Source organism: Mchenga conophoros, linkage group LG23, assembly GCF_057382185.1.
Source record: "Mchenga conophoros isolate Kocher_MC1m ecotype Shallow Benthic linkage group LG23, M_conophoros_male_GT1.1, whole genome shotgun sequence".
In the NCBI taxonomy this organism is placed as follows: domain Eukaryota; kingdom Metazoa; phylum Chordata; class Actinopteri; order Cichliformes; family Cichlidae; genus Mchenga; species Mchenga conophoros.
The window spans coordinates 10,761,709-10,783,828 of record NC_140547.1 but is presented as its reverse complement, the minus strand read 5'-3'; the positions used below and the strand labels follow the sequence as shown (position 1 = coordinate 10,783,828).

The 22,120-nt window shown below is 47.8% G+C and overlaps 1 protein-coding gene across 8 annotated transcripts in view; it reads left to right on the top strand.

The window, feature by feature from the left end:
- Positions 1–22,120, top strand: part of nfia (nuclear factor I/A) — a 155,922-nt gene that overhangs the window by 28,519 nt on the left and 105,283 nt on the right. For 5 of the 8 annotated variants that reach the window (XM_085263616.1, XM_085263615.1, XM_085263617.1 and 2 more), the window contains exon 2: positions 17,682–18,210. In XM_085263616.1, the coding sequence (XP_085119742.1) occupies positions 17,682–18,210 (529 nt within the window). Of the gene's footprint in view, positions 1–11,079; positions 11,620–13,561; positions 13,762–17,681; positions 18,211–22,120 lie in introns of those variants that run through there. The other 3 variants (XM_085263619.1, XM_085263623.1, XM_085263620.1) reach the window with 3 other exon arrangements.

Below are 22,120 nucleotides of genomic sequence, written 5' to 3'. Positions count from 1 at the left end.
AAGAGAAACTCTGAGGATGTGCAGAGACCCAATGAGCTGAAGGCTCGTATGGTCGTGATGTCGTGATGCGTCTCCGTTACCCTGTAAGGCCTTTGCTGTCAGTGCTTTCAGTACTGACCCCGAGAGCCCACAGTCCTGTTTTACAGACATGGTAGAGTTCAAGTCTTGGTTTGACCTCCTCATCACTCACTGCTGCTCTCCCGGCATTAAAGAAAACACACAAAAGCCAGGTGCTGCTCTTAGATTCCTGTAAATGATTGCTTCATGCAATTAAAATGACAGAAATATGAAATAAAAACTAAAAACACCAAGTTAAAAACATAAAAGAGAAGGGCATTTAAAAATGCTCAGGACGTGAAAGAAACACAGTGGCATAAGAAAAGGCTGATAGTAGACTCGAGGAACAGGAAGTAGGAGCGAACCTCCTGTCAGGTCACATGTGAGTTTCTGCTGCAGAACTTTAAGCAGATCAAACATGTGATCGAGTTACGTCACACTCTGCTAACCTGCAGCTTCACGTGCTTCTTGCTGGATTTACATGTGATTGAGGAGGCAGCGTGGTGCGAGGAGGTGGTCACGGTCATGGTGTATTGTTGGAAGGAGGCGAGGTGGGCAGGAGTTACATCAGACGCTTCGTGTTCAGAGACAGAAATGACGGAGCATCTTTAACCTGAGCTCGTCTTCTGTGTTTGGAAATTAGATTTAAATGTGTTTCAGCTGCACCACATTTAAAGCTGAGGCGTGTGTGAAAGCGCCAGAAGAGCCGCCTTCTGCAGTTTGACCCTTCATCCTCTGACCTCCTCTCCTCTGTGTTCAGATCTTACTGTTGTAGTGCCCCTGAGCAGCCAGCAGAGGGCGCTGTTGCACTGTTGCACTTCCAGCTGTGATGTTTTTGGTCTTTCTCATTTTTTGGAATACAAAACTCTGTTTTTCTTCTTCTGCGATTTTCCTGTGAGTATCTGCAGTCAGCAGCTTCATGAGTTTCACACTACTCGTATGAAACCCAACACACACAGGCACACAGACACACTCACGTTTGTGCTAAATGAAGACATTAAAGGTGCGGGGGCCTCAGGAGGATTTTGGGGGAGCTTCGGCCACTGACAGCAGCACGTGTTGTGGGAAGATAACCGGCGGTGACGGCGCACAAAGCCGGCATCGAGCCGAGCAGAACGGCCGCAGCTCTCTGCCACCTTGGCGCTGTCGCTCCACGTTAGTCACACCGCAGGAGACGGGGGCCCGGCCTCCCGACCACCGCCGAGGGCCACAAAAGGCTGAGCGCCACTCCTGTCTGCACGCCCCCGTCCCTGTCAGGAGAAAGAGTGAGACGGTGAGAGAACGGTGTGGGAACGAGTGGCCTAAACCAGCCACTGAGGCATGAAATGGGCGCGAGTCAAGACAAAGCTGGAAAAAAGACTTAACACAAAAAAAGTGCAAAAAGAAAAATCTATTCAAAAATCAACATTAATTGAAGAGAAAAAAAGTTCAGTTTTAAAGTTTAAACAAAATCACGTCAAAGTCCTTCAGACTCTCGTATTTTACCTTTAACTTGTTCCCGTTTGGCTGTTGGACCCCTGTGATCTTCCTGAGCGCCCCTGATGGGGCCCTGAACCACCGTTTAAGTCACAAACAGACTCTGTTTTCTCTCATCGCACAAAAGCAGGTTTAAAAAAATCAAAGAACGCACCACATCTAACCAGCTTCTGCTTTATAATCTCATCATTTTAATTAAAGCAGCGTGTGCATTGGCTCCCCCGGCACCCGTGTGTGTGTGTCTTTCCAGCTGTGTCTCCCGTGTTTATGTGAACAGCTGGCAGGTCTCTGTTGTTCTCACATTGTGTGTTGGGGCGTGGGAGGGGGCGTGTGTGTGTGTGTGTGTGTGTGTGTGTGTGTGTGTGTGTGTGTGTGTGTGTGTGTGTGTGTGTGTTCAGGTGAGTTCCCTCCATTAGAAACACAACAAGCTGATCAGGGGCACGTCTGCTGAACGCTGATCAATATGATTACTGATCAGTTTTTGTGCATTTTTAAAAATGAAATCAACATTTTGTAATTTCATTCTTGAACATAAACAGATGATTTAAATTAAAACTTTATTTAAAACATGTTTTGTAATTCAAGCTACGAGAAAAAAAAAAACTTCAGAGGATGAGATAAACGTCAGCACAGCGAGGGCTGCATAAATGAGACTGTCACATGAATACAAATGGTGTGAACTGATGCAGTAATCCACTGGATTATTAAAATCTGTAATCTGAATCCTTTTGATCTTTTCCAGATCAAGCAGTGAAAAATGAACGACTTCTCAATAAGATTCATTTATGGCTGAAATTTTCTCTTTAAACATTTGAAAACATTTTCAAATAAAAACACAATTTCACATGTTTAAAGTTCACTTTCACATCATCATATTTTAGACTAGTAATCTAAATCTAATGCAGTAATCTGTAATATTTATGTGCCTCGTCTGGGTTTAAACTTGCGCATGTACGGAGGAGCAAATCTGCCAAAATCAGACATGTGACTGAACGGATCAGTAAAACTTCATGTGCAATAACAAGAAATCCCAATAAACTAAAAAATCAAATGTAATTTATAAAACTGATGTTTGGGCTTGAATTTGCTCCTAAAATTTGTTTTCTTTCTTTTGATTTTGATTATTAATATTTACAAATCTGTATTCCTGTTGTGAGCCTGGTATCGACCAACATAAGAAGAAAGATATACGCGTCAAAAGGTAAAAATAAAAAGGAAATACAAATCAATGTGAACGTGAAAGAGAAATCAAATATATTTGAAACAGAAACAGGAGAAAAATCTTCATCTTCACACAGAGAAAACTTCACTTCTCAAATGTAAAGATCAGGACACAGATACTCGGACGCGCTCAAAGCTGATGAAACACCGTAATGTGTGATGAGTGCGATCATATCGCACGGTGTTCGTGTCTGCAGGAGCTTGGGCCCTCTCTCATTGACCCCACTTCTCTTCACGGGGAACCTCGAAACTGCTGTGCGTCTGTCTGTCAAGGTGACCCCAGCGGGAGGCCTGATTTTCTGACTGGTTTCACTGGCTGTGCTGATTTGCAGACTGGTTTCCTGGCAGAGAGGAGACAGAAGGAGGCGCGGGGGGGTTGTTGTTGTGTTTTTATTTTTTTCGGGTGGGGGGGTGGGGGGCAGCATATGCCCGGCTCTGCTGCCAGCCTGCCTGCGCTCCCCATCATCTCGCCTGCAGGCTTCCTTCTTCCTCTCAAAGCAGGCAGAAGATTTTTTGGGCGCCCCGTCAGGTTTGGGTCCTGCTGAAACCTGGAGTGCGTGGGCAATCTGCTGCTGAGGGAAGAGCGAGGCATTAACGTGTGTGTGTGTGTGGTTTAGGTTTGTAAGACAGAAAGAAAAAGAGACAAAGAAGAATCTGAGGAGCTTGTCTCTTGTCGGGGTTGACCTCTGACCCCTCACTGCTTTCCCTTCAGCGCTTCACCAGATATTTTCGTTAGCTTGTATAATGTGAAACTTTCTCCTCGACTCAATCCATAAACCGAGCCGAGGGTTTCCAACCACACACACACACACACACACACACACACGCTCTCTGAGGGAGGCCGGAGGTGAGTCTAGGAGGATTTTCTCTCGTTCGTACCGAACCGCTAACTCGACTCGTCCTCCGGCCCTCGCAGCGCTTCATCTTGTTTATGTTAACGCTCCCGTCGGGCTGGACGGAGGCACGGGTCACCTCATAATCCTCTGAAGTCTGCTGCGTCTTTGCCACACCGGGTGAGACGGGGCATGATCAAGCATGCTCAGTACCGCAAACAAGTCTGGGTTTAAATAATCCCAACTCTGAGATCGGCTCAGGGGAAACACAAAGATGGGTGAAGACGTGCTATTTCTTATATTTTGCAAACTTTGTAGTTCAGTGTGTTACTGTTCATGTTGTCCTGTAACCACAGGATTAATAAAATATTCTGATTCTGATAAAAGATGCTGTTCCACAGATGGGTGGTAAAGTTTAAATCCTCCTTCACGTTCTCCAAAGCTGTCCAGTGGGCCGATTCTGGCCTCTGGGCCTTGTTTGACAGCACTGCTGTACTATGGATGTGTTTGCTGTTTCTGACATTCTTACAAGTCTAATTAACCCGACTCCTCGCTGTCCTTCATGTAGAGAAGAAGCTGGCGTTAAAACCAGATGTGCACACCTGTAATCAAGCCCGCAGCAGCGATCAGGCGCTGCTCTGGTGTCAGGGAGCGTTTGTGTGGCTGCGTTTGTTTCTCAAGTCGTCAAGTGTGTATTTGTTCAGTCGTGATCAAGTTTCACTGTTTCACATTTTCCTCCATCAGCCGGGTTTCTGCCCGTGTGTATGTGTGAGTCTGTGTGTGTGAGCTGATTGAAGCTGAAACCAGCAGAAACTGTTTGTGTGGGGATGCTGGCGAACGGCTCCATTTGTGTCTGTGTGTAAACTCAAAATAGTCGGGGTGGTGCTGCTCTAAATAATGCTGCGCAATGGCATATGTGTCTAACACGTGCTACACACACACACACACACACACACACACACACACACACACACACACACACACACACACACACACACACACACGGGCTCATCAATGAAAGTCGGTCAGAGGGTGGGGGGGTTCCGGCCTCTCCCCATGCTCTGCCAGGCCATCTGTTCCTCCTGCCTGCCTCTCACCACACAACTGCCTTCCTGTTTCATCCTCCACACACACACACACACACACACACACACACACACACACACACACACACGCATACACACACACACACACGCATACACACACACACACAGTAGTCAGTAGAAAAAGGAGTTAAGTGTGTGTGAGGTGAGGTTGTCATCATAGCGATGATATTCTGACGTTCATGGAATTATTTTATGGTTTGTTTTCAAACTGTAAACAGAGCCCCACCCACACCGCCAAGGTCAGCGTCAAATGGGCGCTTCATTTTCCAGTAGCCATAAACACCTTCGGCGAGCAGACAGAGCAGCCGCAGTAACACTCTCCGCTGATCCCGGTCCGATCTTGCTCTCCCCTGATCTTGATCCAATCTCCCGGTCCGATCTCGTGGTTTGGTCTTGCTCTCACTCTCATTCACGTTCACTGTTATTTGAGACATGCATGTTTCAGATGCCCCTTTTGCGCCTCTTGCAGACGTGAAACTACGAATCTGCAGTCAGGCCCTCCCTGCGGTAGAAGTACGAGAGGACTGAAGGAGGGTTTGGATTTTTCTGACCTTGCGATTTAAAGTCTCAGATTGCGATTACTGAAGTCGTCAGAGAGCAGCGTGATGCAGCTGACGGACCCCCGTGTTAGGTCTGTACCTGCCACCTTCGTGCAGGCCGCCGGGGGCCCAACAGGTGAACAACACGGGTCCTGTGTGAAAATGTACCGGAACATGAAAAACGCCTTTCTGCTTAATCCTGAGCCCTCATTCAGCCAATCACAACCAGAGCTTTATCCACACCTGAGCAGCTCTGCCCGACATTCACACTCGTGCAGGTGTGTTGAGGCTAGCTCAGGGTCCGCTATCTTCTCCCAGGAGGAGCCGGGGATCAATCCAGGTCTACCTGAGCCTCCGGGGCTCCATGGATGGGGTGGCAGTTAAAGGTGGAGATCAAAGCTGGCTCCAGAGATGTAGAATCTCAGCGCCTCGTTTATCCTACTATTGGACCCTCAGCAGCTGCTGCTGTTAAACTCTAACAACAGAGCTTCTGCTGCAAATGCCACATCAGGCCCAGATGTGTGTGCTGATGTGACTGTCGTTGACGGCGATGATGCTCCTGTTCACTGTCTGAACGACGGTTCTCTCTGACTCGTGTCATGGATCCAAAGAAATAAGGGAGAACCGAGGCTGTGACACAGCTCTGCTCAGCAGCTGCTGCAGATGTTCTCAGAGGGCCTCCACTCTTCTTCCTGTCCTAAACAATCTAACCTCTCCTCTTCTGTTCTCCAGCTTTGATCTACACCTCCTCGCTGTAACGCTCCTCCTCATCTGTGGCCTCCCTGCGCTCATATTTTTATTATCACTCATTTCTAAGGTTTTGGGACTGAAATCAAGCGTTTTGGGGTTTGGAGATGTAAAAATTGATTAATGATCAGCTGATCGGCAGAGATGATGGCCGATGATCAGCTGCTTCAACGTCTCAGATCCACAAAGAAAACAAATGAGAAGCATCCCTCCTCCTCCTCTTCTTGCTTTTCTGACCTTATTCTTCCTCCCCATCGCTCCGTGCTTCCTCTCCCCTTCTGTCCTTCTCCCCCTCCTCCCTTGTTTTCCTCACTCTCTCTCTGGTTGTGCGAGCTTGGCTGCGGCTTGGTTTCAGGCCTGGTTCTGTTGGCTGGTCTCCAGCCTGGCAGCAGCTCAGTGGGAGCAGGTGGAGGAGCCCCCGTCCACCCATCACACACACAGGCACACACATGCACACATACTCACTCACAGACACACACATGCACACAAACACTCACTCACAGACACAGAGAAACACACACTTTGTATTTTTTAGCCCAAACTGCCGCCGACATCAGCCCGTCTCCATGGTGACGTCCATGTCGAGTTTTTGGATTTCTGCTCACGTCTGATTGGCTGGTTGGTGGCGTCCCCCCCATCATCTTCTGACCCGTTCCAGTCTTGCGTTGCACTGCAGAAACAAACAGACAAAAAACTGAATCTTTATTTAAACAGCGCTCCGTTAAAGATGAAGGAGCCGATCGGCTGATTGGCCGCTCTCTGAGGGGTGGAAATGTAATTGGAGTCTCGGCCCTGGTTACACGGGTTATAATCTGTTACCACGACAACCACCCAGCACTTCACAACGCTGCGCTGACATTCAGGGGAGCGTCCTGTCGTCACAAACATCCCCGTGACATCAAATTCTCCGAGCGCTGCAGGCCTATCGTTCTGTGGTCGTTTGACCTTTAACCTTCCAGGAACGTTCCCTGAGGGACATTTCTATCATTTCAAACGTTTTCTTGAAAATGCCGTCCGAAATTGTGGAAGGCGCTGGCGGAACGTTCCAGCTCGCTTCCTTCTGTTGTTCTGTTAGGACAGAAGTAGTTCCACAACTTTTTACTGAAATGGCAGCTCAGTGGCGTCCAAAAAAATGTCACTGCAGGAAATCACCACTGATTGGCAGAAGCAGGTGGGGTCGGATCGCAAACACAGACGGCTTCATGCACCCTCCCAAAAGACTTCAAATGAATCTTTTTACTACTGGTGTTGTGGAAATTTATTTCAGGCTTTGAAGTTTTACTCTTTTGTTTTTGTCTCCAATGTTTTTACTTTTTATTTACTAAAATGAACTAATCAAAATCAGATCTTCAGCTTTTGTTGAATCAGAGAATTTATCAAAGTTTCTCCCTTAGATCCTGTAAAATACACACACACACACACACACACACACACACACACACACACACACACACACAAATATTCAAAAACACACACACACTCACACACATACATGTCTGGTTTGCTATCCTTGTGGGGACATCCCATTGACATAATGTTTTCCCTAGCCGCTTACCCTAACCATCAAAAATGAATGCCTAACCCTAACCCTTACCCTAAACCTAACCATAACCCAATTGTAACCCTGACACTAAAACCACATTTTGAGTGTGAAAAATGCCTTTCAATTTCAGATTTTGGTCCCCACCAAGATAGTAAGAATTCATACACACACAAACAAACACACACAGACACACACACAGGCTACAGGCTGCTGTAGTGTCGGTGAGTCTCCTCTAGATGGCGCCTCAGGCTGCTTTTCTGCCAATGCTGCCTGATGAGGCAGAGAAATATGAGCCCTGTGACACTCAGCAGGCGTTCACTTGCACCTTAAACATCCGATCATCACTTCATCACATGTGGTCACTTAAAGCTCCGCCCTCTTCTGCTTCTGATTGTCTGACAGGTGATTACACCTGTGCTGTCTGAGGTGCTCTTTGGAAGGTTTAAAAAAACTTGTCCTCTCTTTTAAATAATAATTAAAAAGCTATGAAAAATTAGAAAGGCAGAAAGCACCGTCTTCCTCCCATAGTTCAGTCACCTGTTGTCCCTTCAGGTGAGGGCATACCTGATTTGCCCAGGTGTTTTCAGGTGAGTGACGTGCTCTTTATGAATGCTGTGTGCGCTCCATGGTGGCAGCTTTGTGCTGCAGAATCAGTGCTCTGTGCAGGAAAGGACTGAGAAAGTGGAACATTTGAGTCTTTGATTGGTTCATGGTGATGCTTTTCTCTCCTTCGGTGAAAGTGGATTTGCTCTTCGCTGCGGTCGCCTTCATGGTCGCTATCAGAAGTGATTCTACATGTGATTCTTTGGCTCCGAGGTGCTGGCTGGTGGAACAGGACTGATGCTTCTCAGGATGCTTAATGAGTCCGACTGAGAGAGCAGGAACCGTGAGGCGAACTCAGGCTTTATATATTGTCCAGAACAAATAAAAGTTTTGAGCATCTGTGATTGGTCCATCTGATCATCTGCCTGTAGTTCAGGATGTGAGGCCTGACGGATGAGTTCTTGTTGACATAAGGTGAGGCTCGGAGCGAGGGAACGTGAACGCTTGTTAAACCTGAAGCTGGAGCTCAGATCATGGCGCATCTGCTGGAAACGATGAAACGGGAGCAGGATGTCCTGCTGTGAATTCCACATTAAGATTATTGGTCATATCAAAAAGCTGGTTTAATTGCTCTAATCTAATTACCGTCTCTGTGTGCCGACCTTCATTCAGAGCCGCTGTTTGGCCGCCCGATAACGAGCAGCCTCAGACGTGTTTGAGCCAAAGTAAATGTGCAGATTGTCTTGTTAAATCACGGCGCCGCTCCTTCTATTAACATAAAAGCTTCTGTTCATTAACCTCGGACGACTCGCCGCTCGGGTCCAGCCCGCGGGAGCACGCAGCTGCTTCACTAGGCAGACGTCACGGCTTCCTCCACATCCTCTGAGACCATCATGAGCCTGCAGAAGGAAGTGACGTCAGCACATCTCCCACCTGCTTCACCAGCCACCAGCACTGAGCTGGAAACATCTTGGGATCACAAAACACTTCCATATATACAGTGATCCTGACTTCACGAGAGTTCCTCACAACAAACAAACAAACAAATAAAAACAGCCTGACGAAGGAGCCGCTGAAGTGTCTCAGTTAGCCAGACCAACCCCTTTCTGTCCTAATTATTGATTTATAATAGTCTTTGTGGTCATACCTGACTCACCTTTGTAATGGTGCATACGGCGTGTAATCTGTAATCTGAGTAATCCAAACCTGCTTTTATCCTTCGTGGACTCTGACAATCAGATCAGAATGATTGATTATTGATTGATTACAGCTGTGATGTTTCATCTGAGACAGACTTGTCGTGACGCAGCGTCCTCTGATTGGATGATAAAAGAACCGTGCGTGTGTGTCTGAGTTCAAAGAAGATAACCTGAGTGAATTTCTGCTGCTGCTGATGTTGATGGCGATGACGATGATTATGAGGTGTGATCTGATTGGTTCGTTCTTGTGTTGTTGTGTTTAACTCTGGTGAAACAGAAGGTCCTGTTGTGGCTCCACCCACTGATGTTCCTGCAGGTTGGTCACCTGAGGGGCTGTGTGTGGACAGGTGGAGGCTGGTGCTGATTGGACTGCTGTATGGGTTTATGGTGGGTCTGTGCGTCTCCGTGGTGATTCAGCGTCGGTTTGATGGTACTGTCGGGACCGTCGGAGCGTCTGCAGCTTTATGTAGGCTTTATTGAATCTTGTAGATGCTCCTGCAGGATCTCCACAGACTATTATCCCCGTAAAGCCGTTTACAGACTCTCTGAGTGCCTCGGGTGACTCCGGCCGCCTTCCTTCAGACCTGTGAACTTCCTGCAGGTGTGAGGCTTTAGCATCACAAACAGCTTTTCAGATATTTTATCAGATCACCCCAGACGCTCCTCACAGTAAACGGCAGGATCTGACCTTTAACCTTTCAAAGCGGTTCTGTGTGTCATCATCCTTCTTCCTGTTCAGGTGGAACAGGTAGAGCCTGCAGCGCACAGAGGCACGGAGCCGCAAACGGACGAGCTTTCAGGAATCAGTTGTTTCTGATGGCGGCTGATCCAGAGTCAGTGTGAAGCAGAGGATGGTGGAAGTGGTGGTGGTGCCGGGTGTGTGATGGATCTCAGAGTAGCGTGATGCTGAAAATGAAGATGCACACATGTGAACAATGAGACACCTGTGGTGAAGAGGGCGGGTCCATACTCGTCCATTTGTCTGTTTTCCTCATTTCTACTGCGGGAAACAATAACTGAACATCTGTGGGAGCAAAACACAAAAATATCTAAAAACAAGTCAAACACGGAATTAAAAAAAAAGATGAAGGTCAACAGCTGTTTACACTCAACTCAGGAAACAGGTCGGAGGTCACAGAGCTTTACATAAAGAACAGCTGATTGGCAACATATCTGATCACACACACATTATATAAGTGTGTGCGTGTGTGTGTGTTATGTAAAGTAGAGCTGAGCTCATTTCTCCTCATAATAATAATAATAATAATAATAATAATAATAATAATAATAATAATAATAATAATTTGAGGAGGGCTTTGGAGGCTCCTGCTGTCTGGAGGAGAAGAAAAAATTTCAGCGGTTTGTTTTTATTTTTATTGTTTTTATTTGTATTTATTTGTGTCTATTTGCATTTACTTGTATTTATTTGTGTTTATTTGTATTATTTCTGTGTAATTGTGCGTACTGTTTGTGTGTATTTGTGTGTTTGTATCATTTCTATTTATTTTTGTGTTTGCATATTATTTGTATTTAGTTGTGTGTATTTGTATTCATTTATGTGCATTTGTGTTTATTTGTATTATTTCTGTGTATTTCTTTGTGTGTCTTCGTGTGTATTTCTGTGTACTTTTGTGTCTTTGTGTTCATTATTCGTGTGTGTTGTGTGTGTTTTGCCCGGGGCCCCTGAGTGCCGTGCCCCTGCCCCCTGTGCGGGAAGACCCCGGGGCAGAATCAGGGAGCAGAACTGCGCAGCTGCAGCTCGGAGTTCCGACCCAAACTGCCCCCGCTCCCCCGCCCGCGCTGTTTTCGCCGGTCACGTGAGCCTCCAAGTTTTCAGCCCGTCCCGGTGATACCGATCAGTGAGTCCGTGGTCGGGTTCACGCGAGGAGCATCCAGCAGCTCATCCGCGCGCGCACGCACGCACGCACGCACGCAGCGGAGGCTCGAGGAGCGGGTGTGAGCGCGCGGACGCTGCAGTCCGGAGGTCCCGGAGCTCAGGCCGGAGCGGGCGCGCTCTCTCCGCGTGCCCGCCGCACCGAGCAGCCTCAGCGCCGCAAGCCGGCCACAGCGCACCGCAGGGCGGACGGACATGCTGCCGGGGGCCGCCTCGCGCCGCGGCCGCGCGGAGCTGTGAGCGCGCTCTCGGCGCCGTTACCGGGGATGGTGTCGGGCTGCGGAGCGGAGACGGCGGGGTCAAAGTTCGGCGGCTGCTCCTCGCGCACGCACGCACGCACACACGCGGGGCCGGAGTTCCAGTAAGAGCCCCGCGCACGCGCAGCCGCTCTCATAAACGCAGCGCAGCTCGCGGGCGGCGGACGGAGGACGGACATGTACTCTCCGCTGTGCCTCACGCAGGTCAGTCACACTTTCTGCACTTTTCACGCACTTTGTCCGTGGCCGTGCGCGCGGCTGTGCGCGCGGCACACGCCGCTTGGAGCTCCGGCGGCTCTGCCCGCGGCTCCGTTCCCGGGCTGAGCGCGCTGAGTCCCGCCGCCGATCTGCGCGGGGCTGTGCGGGGCTGTATGCCGCCAGCCGCTCGCTCTTGCGGGGTTGCGTTCAGGGTCAGAGGTGAGAGTAGAATTATCTTGACGTGTTTCAGGCTCCAAACAGTACCTCTGGTGTATGAGGCGCAGAGAAAACGCAGGTTTAGTTCTAGATGATCAGTTTCATCAGAGGATTTATTGATCGTGGCTGTGAATGAACGTGAGGCGTGCTCGTGTTTGCCCTGTCGCCTTCTCGGACTCTGATTTTATTTTTGGGTGAATCTGCAGCAGCTTTACATGTAATCTGATTACTGGGCAGTAAAACCAATAAACAGCAGACTGTCAGTTTTTACAAATCCTGCTCAGAGGAAAATGTTTCAGTGTGAACGTGTGTGTGATTCATCTCAGTATTCAGCTTTTTATTTTTGTTTCAGGGAAATATTCTGACAACTGTGTGTGTCTGTGTGTGTGAGAGGGAGAGAGAGAGAAACAGGGGAAAATCAAAATTTAAATGTGAAAATTAATTATTATTAAAAGTTTTGTCTGTGTTCAGTCTGAATCTGAAATTTCATAATTCTTTGGGATAAATTTGTTCGGAGGTGATGTAAATGGCTTGTTTTTGCCCACCGGCCACGGGAGGGCGCTTCACACGAAATGTTTTGATCATTTACGGTGTGATTAAATTTGTATATTTCCCCGCGGTGGATCGGACGAACGTTTAAACTTATTTTAAAGAAAAACAGCTCAGATCTGTGCGTAGTTCCACATCGATTATTTAAAAAGAATAAAAACAAAAAAGCAGCAGGTTTGTTTGATCGTTTTTAAAATATAAAAATCTAAATATTTTTGTGTGTTTATCAGTAAAGTCAGAGTTAAAGGGTCCGATCAGCTGGACTTTCCCAAATCTGAGTCAAGAGGATCCAACACCATCAGATCCCCAAAACATAAAGCAGGAATGTGTATGTGTATGAGTGTATGTGTGTGGCTGGTTTAATAGGAACGTGCTGTCTTTGAGTTGGTATGAGGGGGATCGAACCCTCTGATTGGTGAGAACCTTCCTGTCGGTCCCCGGGCGCTCGCAGCGGAGCGTCGGCAGCTCCGCCGGGCCTTAGACGACAGGCCGACAATTCCCTCAGTGTGGCAGTGGGGGGGGATTAGGGTTATTGCGCCTCTAAATGACCATGATTCAGAGGGTTGTTGTTACTCGGTGCCCATTACATCTGTCACCGAGGTGCAGGGGGGGACGCGAGCCTCGGCCCGTGCTTGCTCTTCCCTTGCAGGGAAAAAAGGCCGAGAGAGAGACGAAGAAAGAAGCCCACTTCGGCTGGGCGGCCTTTCATTCAGCGCTGAGCTGTAGCGCAGCTGGCCGCTTCAGCACAAATCAACTCAAACCAAAAAAGTCCAATTACAAGGAGAAAGCTTCAGGAGGCGGGAACGGCACCCAGATTACCTCCAACCCGGGAATTTCATGTTTCAAGGAAGCTGAAAAATTTCCTGCAGCTCAAACAAATCGATCAGCGTGTCGTTTGATTTTTAATGAGTCTGATTTATAACACGCTCACTAACAAAGTGCACAGATTTAACTCTCAGCACTAGTTTCACTCATTCAAATCCATCCAAACATGGACATGAGGCTGTGGGGAGCGCTGATGCCTGGCTTCAGCCTGCCGGTGATTTTCCCGACACGCTGAACGTCTGAATTTTCTTTGTTTTGTGGCTTAAAATATTTGCAGCAGAGAGACTGAAGTAAACCTCTAAAAACCCCAGAAACACAGCGGGAGGAGTTCTGCGAGGAGTGCCACAGGATTATTCAGTCTGAGGACTGCAAACATTCCTGAGAACAGGAGGGATTATGCCGGCCTGTTTTCAGGCTCAATCTGAGAGTGAGTGACTTGTTAAGTGGGATTTTGTTTGCAGCGGGCGGAGTGTGAAGAGGCAGTGGAGGAAGCGGTGGTGGAGGCGGTGTGAGCGGCTCAGGAAGCTGAAACGTTGCACTGGGCTGTGAGGAATGTTGGTATGTGGCTCCGGCGAACATCCAGAGCCAGCGAGCTGCAGATCCACTGTGGAATGTGTGTGTGTGTGTGTGTGTGTGTGTGTGTGTGTGTGTGTGTGTGTGTGTGTGTGTGTGTGTGTGTGAGAGAGAGAGAACACATCGCCCGTCCAGCAGCCGCTCTGCGTCCTAATAAGCGCCCGAGGACGCTCGCAGACAAAAGGCCGTCCTGCGGTGAAAGCCGGGCTCGGAGAGCGGCTGCAGGTCGGCCGCGGAGCTGCTGGAGGCGCTTTGGAGACGAAGCCGCTCGCCTGGATCGTCTCCAACCAGAAACAATGTGCTGTATTCAGCCTCTGACAAGGGAGGGCGAGCAGTGTTGTATGAAAAAAAGGCGTGCAGCTGGTGCTCTGATGCACAGCCTGGAGATACAGTTTCCTCTTTGGAGGCAGCGCTCCGAGCTCCAGGTTTAACACAGCCCTGACTCCCAGCTGGAAAATTTTGGTTTCTATACATTTAACCCCGAACCTGCAGCCCAACCCCAACTCTTCTTTTAAGAAACCAAACAGTTTGAGTGTTAATGTTGAGCACCCAGTGTGCACCGATCCTACAAACATATTAATCCCCCGCTGAAACTAGGGCCCAAAAATCCAGATTTCAATCCTGCTTATTGGAAAAAATCCCACAAAACGTGTTTGTGTTTGCAGAGGGAACCAATGAGTTTCGAGCTGCAGACAAGAAGCCGACGTTGGTTCAGTGTGATGGTTTCCTGTAGGATAAAAGAGTCGTTGTATTTATTGTGATTTAAACTGAGATGATGCGTGGAGGGGGGTGTCACAATTCCACTCTTCCCACTTTTTCCTTTCTAAGCACTCTGCTCTGAATGAGTGCAGATATATTGGAAACTTTCAGTTTTAAAATGAATGTAATTAACAGTTTCCTGCATGCTGCACTGAAACACACAGTCTCTGGGTCTCGAGGAGAATCGGGTCAGACCCCAGGACATCCTGGTTCATTCGGACATGTGTGCGCGCTCTGAAATCAGCTGTGACGGCTGCTTGTAAACATGCAGTGCTGCAGGAGCTTGTCACTGAGGCAGGAGAGAGTCAAAGAGCTACTACAGGTGGACTCTTGGATCAGACTCGGTTCAGGACAATGATGATAATAATGCGCTGCAGCTTTCAGGGACTCCGCAGCTCGAGCTCCTGTGAAGCAGCTCGCCTCTGAAGAAAGAAAGCGGGTTTGTGGGGCTCGCGCACAGCTGTGAGCCGGCCTCCACATGCCACCCGGTCGGAGGCATTCACACGTATCGAGATCTGTGCGAGCCTCTTTGATCTATGAATAGAGCTTTTTTCTTTTTCAGTACGTGGCTGAGGAGGAGGAGGTGCTCTGGGCCTCCGAGGGGTTTGGTCCGAATCAAAAATGTTCCATGAAGACGTTTTCTGTCCGTCTGCTTCCCCGGGACGATGTTTTCCTCCTTCCATGCTGTTGCTGCTGTTTTCCTTCATAGCCGTCTGTGTTTAGAGGGAAACAAAGTGAAATCACAGGTTTTCTCTGAGCGGCACCACAGACGAGAGTCCAAACGCCGAGAAGCAGCACAGCAGTAGTTAGTTTTTCATCCGTGCTCTTGGACACTTTGATTTCACCTGTTTAATCAGCTCACATCTGAACCTGCCACCCTGCCTCTGACCAGCCCCGCACACACCTTTATACTGTAAATAGCAGACAATAATAAAAATCAGCTGATGTGTTGTAAATAAAGTAAGTCTTTCAGCCTGTGGAGTTTAATCACACGCTGCTCTTAAATCAGCTCGATGCTAATAAAAAACAGTAAAAACGAATAAATTAGAAACTGCAGTAAAACCTATTTTCTGGGATAATATCTAAATGTCACGGCCTTAACTTCCTGTTGACTCCTGATTGGTTCCCGGCCATCGAGGGTGAAATGTGCTTGTTAAAAGCTGAAAGTTTGGTGCATGTGTTTTTGTTTTTTGGTTCAGTATGTGACTGTAGTCGTTTCATCGCCACATGTCAAGCAGCCACACGTCCTGTACTCGGATTACTTTTACCTGACGGTGATTTTCTTAAATCTAAAAACGGCGTCTGTTTATTCCTGGGCTCATTATCGCCGTTAGTACAAAGACGCTGGGTTTGAATCCACTGCTCGTCTGAGGACGAAGCCACGCACTCACCCCGTTCACAGCACATTTGCACTTTTTACTCGAATGTGTTTTAGTCCAGAAGGAAAAGTTGTTTTTGCTAGGATTCATGAACCAATCACAGCCCTGAACTGGCTGCTGCTGGCCTGGTGGATGGTTGCTTGTGTTTGAGGAGGTTGAGTGAGAAAATGTTTGACTATTTGTGACTGTAAGGCAGGATACTGTCGTTACTGAAGCTCTGAGATTTTAGCAGGTAAAATTTGAAACCACGAAACGAACAGATCTGAGAAAGCTGCGTCTAAAAATGATCTTTCATAAAATTCAACTGTTAAAAAACAAGAGCTGGAGCAGCTCACCTCACCGAGATCAAAGTGCGGACCACATGTGGCCACATCTGCAGCCTGGGTTAGCCCTAGCTGGGCCCGCTGTGCGTCAGAGGTCTCTGAGTTTTGGAGGCTTTCTCATCTTTATTGTGTTGGCAGACGGGAGGAGGAGGTGTGGGCTCCGTGTGCTTCGTGCAGCTTTGCTCCCTGAAACCTGAGGCGGCCAAGCTGAGCCTCCTCCTCCTCTCGTGTTTGCGCACTGTGGTTTGCAGCTCCTTAGTCGGCCCGCAGAAAGCCGGCACAGAGCAGGTGTAACCCGCCCCATATTGGGTCTAATCCACAACGTGCTGTCTAACCATATTCCCACCTTGTTAACTGCACTATGCTCACCAGCCAAAAGCCACATAATGCACCTTTAATGCAGCTGTAATCCCCCTCGCGGTGCGCTCGGAGCGCGTGCAGGAACGCTGCCCTGCGCTGGGCTTCCCGCTGCTTGCTCGGCGGTGTGTTTTGTTTTTTTTCATGTCACAGAGTCGAGGACAGGTTTGAATTTAAAGCTGCAGTCTGAACTCTGCTTTTAAATTTTCTACTTTTCTTCTGATTTTCCTTTTCAAATTTTTATTCCCTCCTCCATAATTTCCTCCTTATTTTCCTTCCACTTTTACTTCTTACAGTATTTCCTTGTTTTCTTGTTTCTTTTCTTATTCCTGTCCATCATTCCCGATTTGCAAATTAAAATTTGGAGAAATATTCTATTATTTTTTTCTGTGGAGCAGATACTTGATTATGTTCCAAATACAAACATTCACGTCTGAAAAGTTATATTTTTAAAACGCATAATTAAGAGGTTTTTAACAGCTCCTCAGCCTCACTACATTCCTCCCTGCAGACTTTTTGACTGCATGTCGTTAAAGCCAAATTTTGTGAAAAATGTCCTAGAACGATGCACAAAGAGACATTCAGAGAATTTTGTTAAATTGATCTCCAGTCCTGCTTTATAAAATCATTTTTCTAAATTCACACCAGCTGAAGGGAACCCGTTGTTAACCTCTCTGGTCGATGCGAGTACGTTTATGTGAAGCTCTCTACTGCAGTATTTTGGGATGACAGCAAAAGGAAGGAATCGACAGACAGACAGACAGGGGAGGCTCAGGGTGGAGGTCGGGGAGGATGGATGGGTCGATGTCAGTGCAAAAGGCTGTTTCCTGCTTTAACCAGCAGACACCTGCATGTTTCTTATTATCCTTCGCGGTATTATGAAGCTGAGACAGACGCTTTGTTTTTGGAGGTCTGAGTTTTAACAGTCACCCAAACACAACACGAAAAGCTTCACTTAAAGCTGCGTCTGTAACATGCTCATTAGCCGGTGCTTCAGTCGTCATGTTTCTTATAATGTTTAAATGCTGTATGTGGCCACGTGACATGTCACCTGCCGCTCACCGCGTCTCCCATCTCTGTCCCGCAGGATGAATTCCATCCTTTTATTGAAGCACTGCTGCCCCACGTCCGGGCCTTCGCATACACATGGTTCAACCTTCAGGCCCGTAAGAGGAAGTACTTCAAGAAGCACGAGAAGCGCATGTCCAAGGAGGAGGAGCGCGCCGTGAAGGACGAGCTGCTCGGTGAGAAGCCCGAAGTCAAACAGAAGTGGGCGTCTCGCCTCCTGGCCAAGTTGCGCAAGGACATCCGGCCCGAGTTCAGGGAGGACTTTGTGCTGACGGTGACGGGGAAGAAGGCGCCGTGCTGCGTGCTGTCCAACCCCGACCAGAAGGGCAAGATGAGGAGGATCGACTGCCTGCGCCAGGCGGACAAAGTGTGGCGGCTGGACCTGGTCATGGTGATTTTATTCAAAGGGATTCCCCTCGAAAGTACTGACGGGGAGAGGCTGGTAAAGTCTCCTCAGTGTTCGAACCCCAGCCTGTGCGTGCAGCCGCATCACATTGGAGTTTCAGTCAAGGAGCTGGATCTCTACCTGGCCTACTTCGTGCATGCAGGTAAGCCCCGCCTCTCCTGCTGCTGATGTGTGTGTGTGTTTGTGAGAGAGAGATGCTGCGAGAAAATGGCGGTCCTGCTGGCGGATCATCAGATCACTTCAGGTGCTGGATGCTGGTTTCTCTGAGTTTGCTGTGGACATGTTTGGTATTTCTGTGGCAGCATCAGTTTGGTTAATGAAGAAAGAACGTGTCTGTCATGTAAGTTAAACTGCATTTAGCTGCCGACACCTAGCAGTTTCACTGCAGTGGTCTTCCTTTAGTGGAAGTCAGAAATGATCTCTGTGAAATGAAATTGGTTTTATTGTGGGAAAAACTTGGAGAGATGACAGACTTTGCAGGTAGCTAGCTTGTCCTCGAGTCCCTTCACATGGATCCACATGGGACGGCGGATTTCCTGTCTGCACTCGGAGCGTTAATGCTGTGCTATTTTTGGCTTAGCCCACCTGATCGCTGCTTTGGTCTGACTCTCACAGCTTTCAAAGATGAACTTGTTTGTTGAAGGAAGCCTTTAGCTGATTAATAAATGCATCTCTGGAAGCTGTTCTTTGATGAAACGGCCTAGTCTCACTGCTAAATGTGCCCCAGCTGTGCAGGCCCAGCACACGTTTCAGAGGGCACGCCTTGCGGCGGTTGGGTGGTATCTGCTCTGGGATCTCTCTGCAGCAGTAACACTTTTATTTTAAGTTGTTGTTTCATTTTGAGCAGATTTATATGGATTTCCCCAGTTGGAAATTTATGTTTCCGATTATTCCAACATCACGTGAAAACCCAGTAATTCAGGTGCAATATGAAGCAGGACTTAAGGTGTAGGTGGGTTTCTAAGCGACTTGCAGGCAGGCTGCAGCTGATTAGCGACAATCATAGGTGAGCTTTTACTTTATGGCTAAAGGTAGAATCACCCCACAGAATCATATTATCACAATATTTCACTCATGACACTAGATATTACTGTGATATTAGTACTACTTTTAACATGTTGTAATACACAGAGTATTACAGTATTACATTTACTTTTTATTTATCACCTTTTTCAAATGTCCTCAAAGTTAAACTTTGTCAGTCTCTTATGGTAGATAATGATATATGAAGACAATCATGTCTCACATCAGTTTGCTGCAAAAAGCTTGTCAAGCAAACCAACACTGTCACTAAAACCGGCTGCAAATGTTGCCACAAGAAAATCAGTCTGCAATCAGTCTGCAATCAGTCTGCAGTCAGTCAGCCAGTTAATGGGGTCAAGTTGGCAACTACATGTAGTGTGTGTCTCAGAAAACACTGATTAACTGATACCACAGATCTGTCTCCGTCCCATCGCAGAGCGTTCTCACTCCCGAGGCGTAACATGTCGACGTTTTGTCACATCCCGCGGCGTTCCTGAGGAACGCGAAAGGAGACCTTCGGCGTTCTTATGGTACGCGGCGGGTTATGGCTGGAATCCAGTGCAATGACGCTCCCGCGGTAATAGACGTTCCAGCCCTGTATTCCAGCCCTAAACCTAACCTTATCCCTAGCCCTGACCATAACCTTATTCCTGACCTTAACCAGGACTGTAATGGTGTTAAATAGCGTGTTTCTAAGCGATTTGAAGAAAAAGAGCGAACATGTGTAGATTCAGTCCAGATGGTTCTCATATTTCCTCTTTTTTCCGAGGTCGTCATTTAGGAACGTGGTGGGTAGCCGAAAACGTAATATGGTGACGATTTGTCACGTAGCGTAAAATGTTACGCTTTGGGAGTGAGAACGTGTTGCCCATCGTTACTCGTGTGACTGAGCTGTAAGCTTTGTTGAGCTGAGCATGTCATGTTATTATTTTTAGGTTTAGCTGATTTCCGTTTGCTTAGCTAAACTTACATTAGATGAGTCCTCTTGTTGGTAGTATTTTAATTTATTTAAAAAAAAAAAAGATATTTGGTGTTCCTGTATAATATCCTAATAGTCCTGTTCTGTATCGACTTTTTTTCCCCCCAACACTCCTGTTTATGGATGCATGATGTAAACCCAGAGAGCCGATTGGTGGTGTTATATCTGAGGACTTTCACTCAGGAGACCACGGTTAGTCTCCTGAGTGCTGCTGTTAAAATTTCAGTCTCGTCTTAGTTTAGGACTAAAGCTAAAGTAAGTCCCTTTCACAACGTTAACCACACGTTGGGAGTCCATTTCCCTTCCACTTGGTGACACGACCTAACAAATATCAGAGTTTTCCAGCCTTGAATGCACAGATATTACATTTTGTGCTTTGTGCACAGTTTGCGGGATGACATCTGCTCTGTTTGCATTCCTGAGAGGTTTAAATATGAGATTGTTTAGTTGTGAGCTGATAGAATTTGCTCTGTTTGTCTGGGGATGAAAGCACACCCTGCTCTCAGTTTTAAAGCAGATCAGCGTGTTATCTCCTGCAGACACTCGTCTTTTCGTCACCAAAGCACAAGTGAAAGGAAACTCGGAGACGCCGGCGTGAGCAGAGCAGCTCGGCGTGCTTTTGGGGTGAAGCTGGCACAGAAAAAAACACAATTATCTCCGGAGCGATTGCTCAGCACGTTCCCGATTTCCGACTGATTCTACGGGAAAATAATTTGGCTGGCTGGAATATTCTAGAGAGCAGCAGCGAGCGGTGGCAGAGGCACGCAGAGGAGATGTTTGGCAGCCGGTTTGAATATTTGGCACCGAGCTTGTTCTAAGTTTGTTGGAGCTCCTGAGTTCAGATTTATCCGCCAGGCCCACTTTCAGATTCCTCCAGCAGCGGATTGATTTCCAGAGGCCTCAGAGCCTGAGTGAAAACAGCCGTTTCCAGCCAAACATTTCTCAGGTCAGGTTAAATTCTGGTGAATTTCAGAGTTCAGTTTTTACGTTCGGTGGCTGAAACACAGTTTGAACTACGGGTGCATTTAGGAGAAAAGGTCAGCTTTAAAATCTTAATTTCCTTGACTCTGATTTCCTGGTTAAAGTTGTGACTGGATGAATTCTTTCCTCCCTTCTTTCTTTTGTTTTCGGGACTTGAAGTGGATTTTTTGAGGCAGACATCAGTAGAAACAGTTGTTTTGGCAGGTTTTGCCTCAGTCTCGTGTTTTTGTGGCGGTAAGCTCTCAGCTGTGATCCGTCATCGTGCACAAACGGCCTGAGCCGAGTGCTCTGAAAGATCTCTATCCCTGAAGCTTAATTACAATCATTTCCTCTCTCAGACTGAAGCCTCTGTGAGCCCAGAGAGAGCGCCCATTCTCCACACCTCCGTCCACATCGCCTCGCCTGTGTATGTTTCCACTGTGCGCTCGCTGATCAGCTGTGCAGCTTCACACTGAGCCTCCTTGAGTCTGGAGGCGGCTGCGGTCGCGGTTTTATTTTGAGGGGAAAGGCTCTGATTCTTGGCAGCGAGCATGAAACCATCAGTGAGGTTTTTGTTTGAGCGGAGCAGCCGCTCGCCACCGTCACAAACACAGAGGGGGATCATTTGCGGCGAGAACAGTGGCAGCTCTTCCAAATCATCTAAATTTAGCTTTTATTTTGAAAAACTTTCACCACGCAGAGCTGTGAGGGCTTTGAATCCTTGAATTCGCCCGGCCTCTTGTTTAAGACGACCAAGCTTTTTTGGAGCGACGGCATCGATTAAAAGCTGTGTGAAGGCGGGCTGACCTCGTGGCTCGTGGGGCCGGAGGTGGGGTCTGTCGGGGCAGCCCGAGTGGGTAATTAAATTCATCCCCGTCACGCTGACTTGGGGTGGGGGCCAACATTGTTGCCCGTAGAAACAGCAGCGTGCGCCAAACCATTTCTTCCTTAATCCTCAGAGTGCGGCGCAGCAGAGACTTCAAAGAGACGAGAGTTGAACGTCCAGTTGAACTCCACCTTCACCTCCACCTGCTGCTGGCAGGAGGCCTCCTCTGCGCGCGTCCGCTCAGTGTCTCTTGTGTTAGCAGCC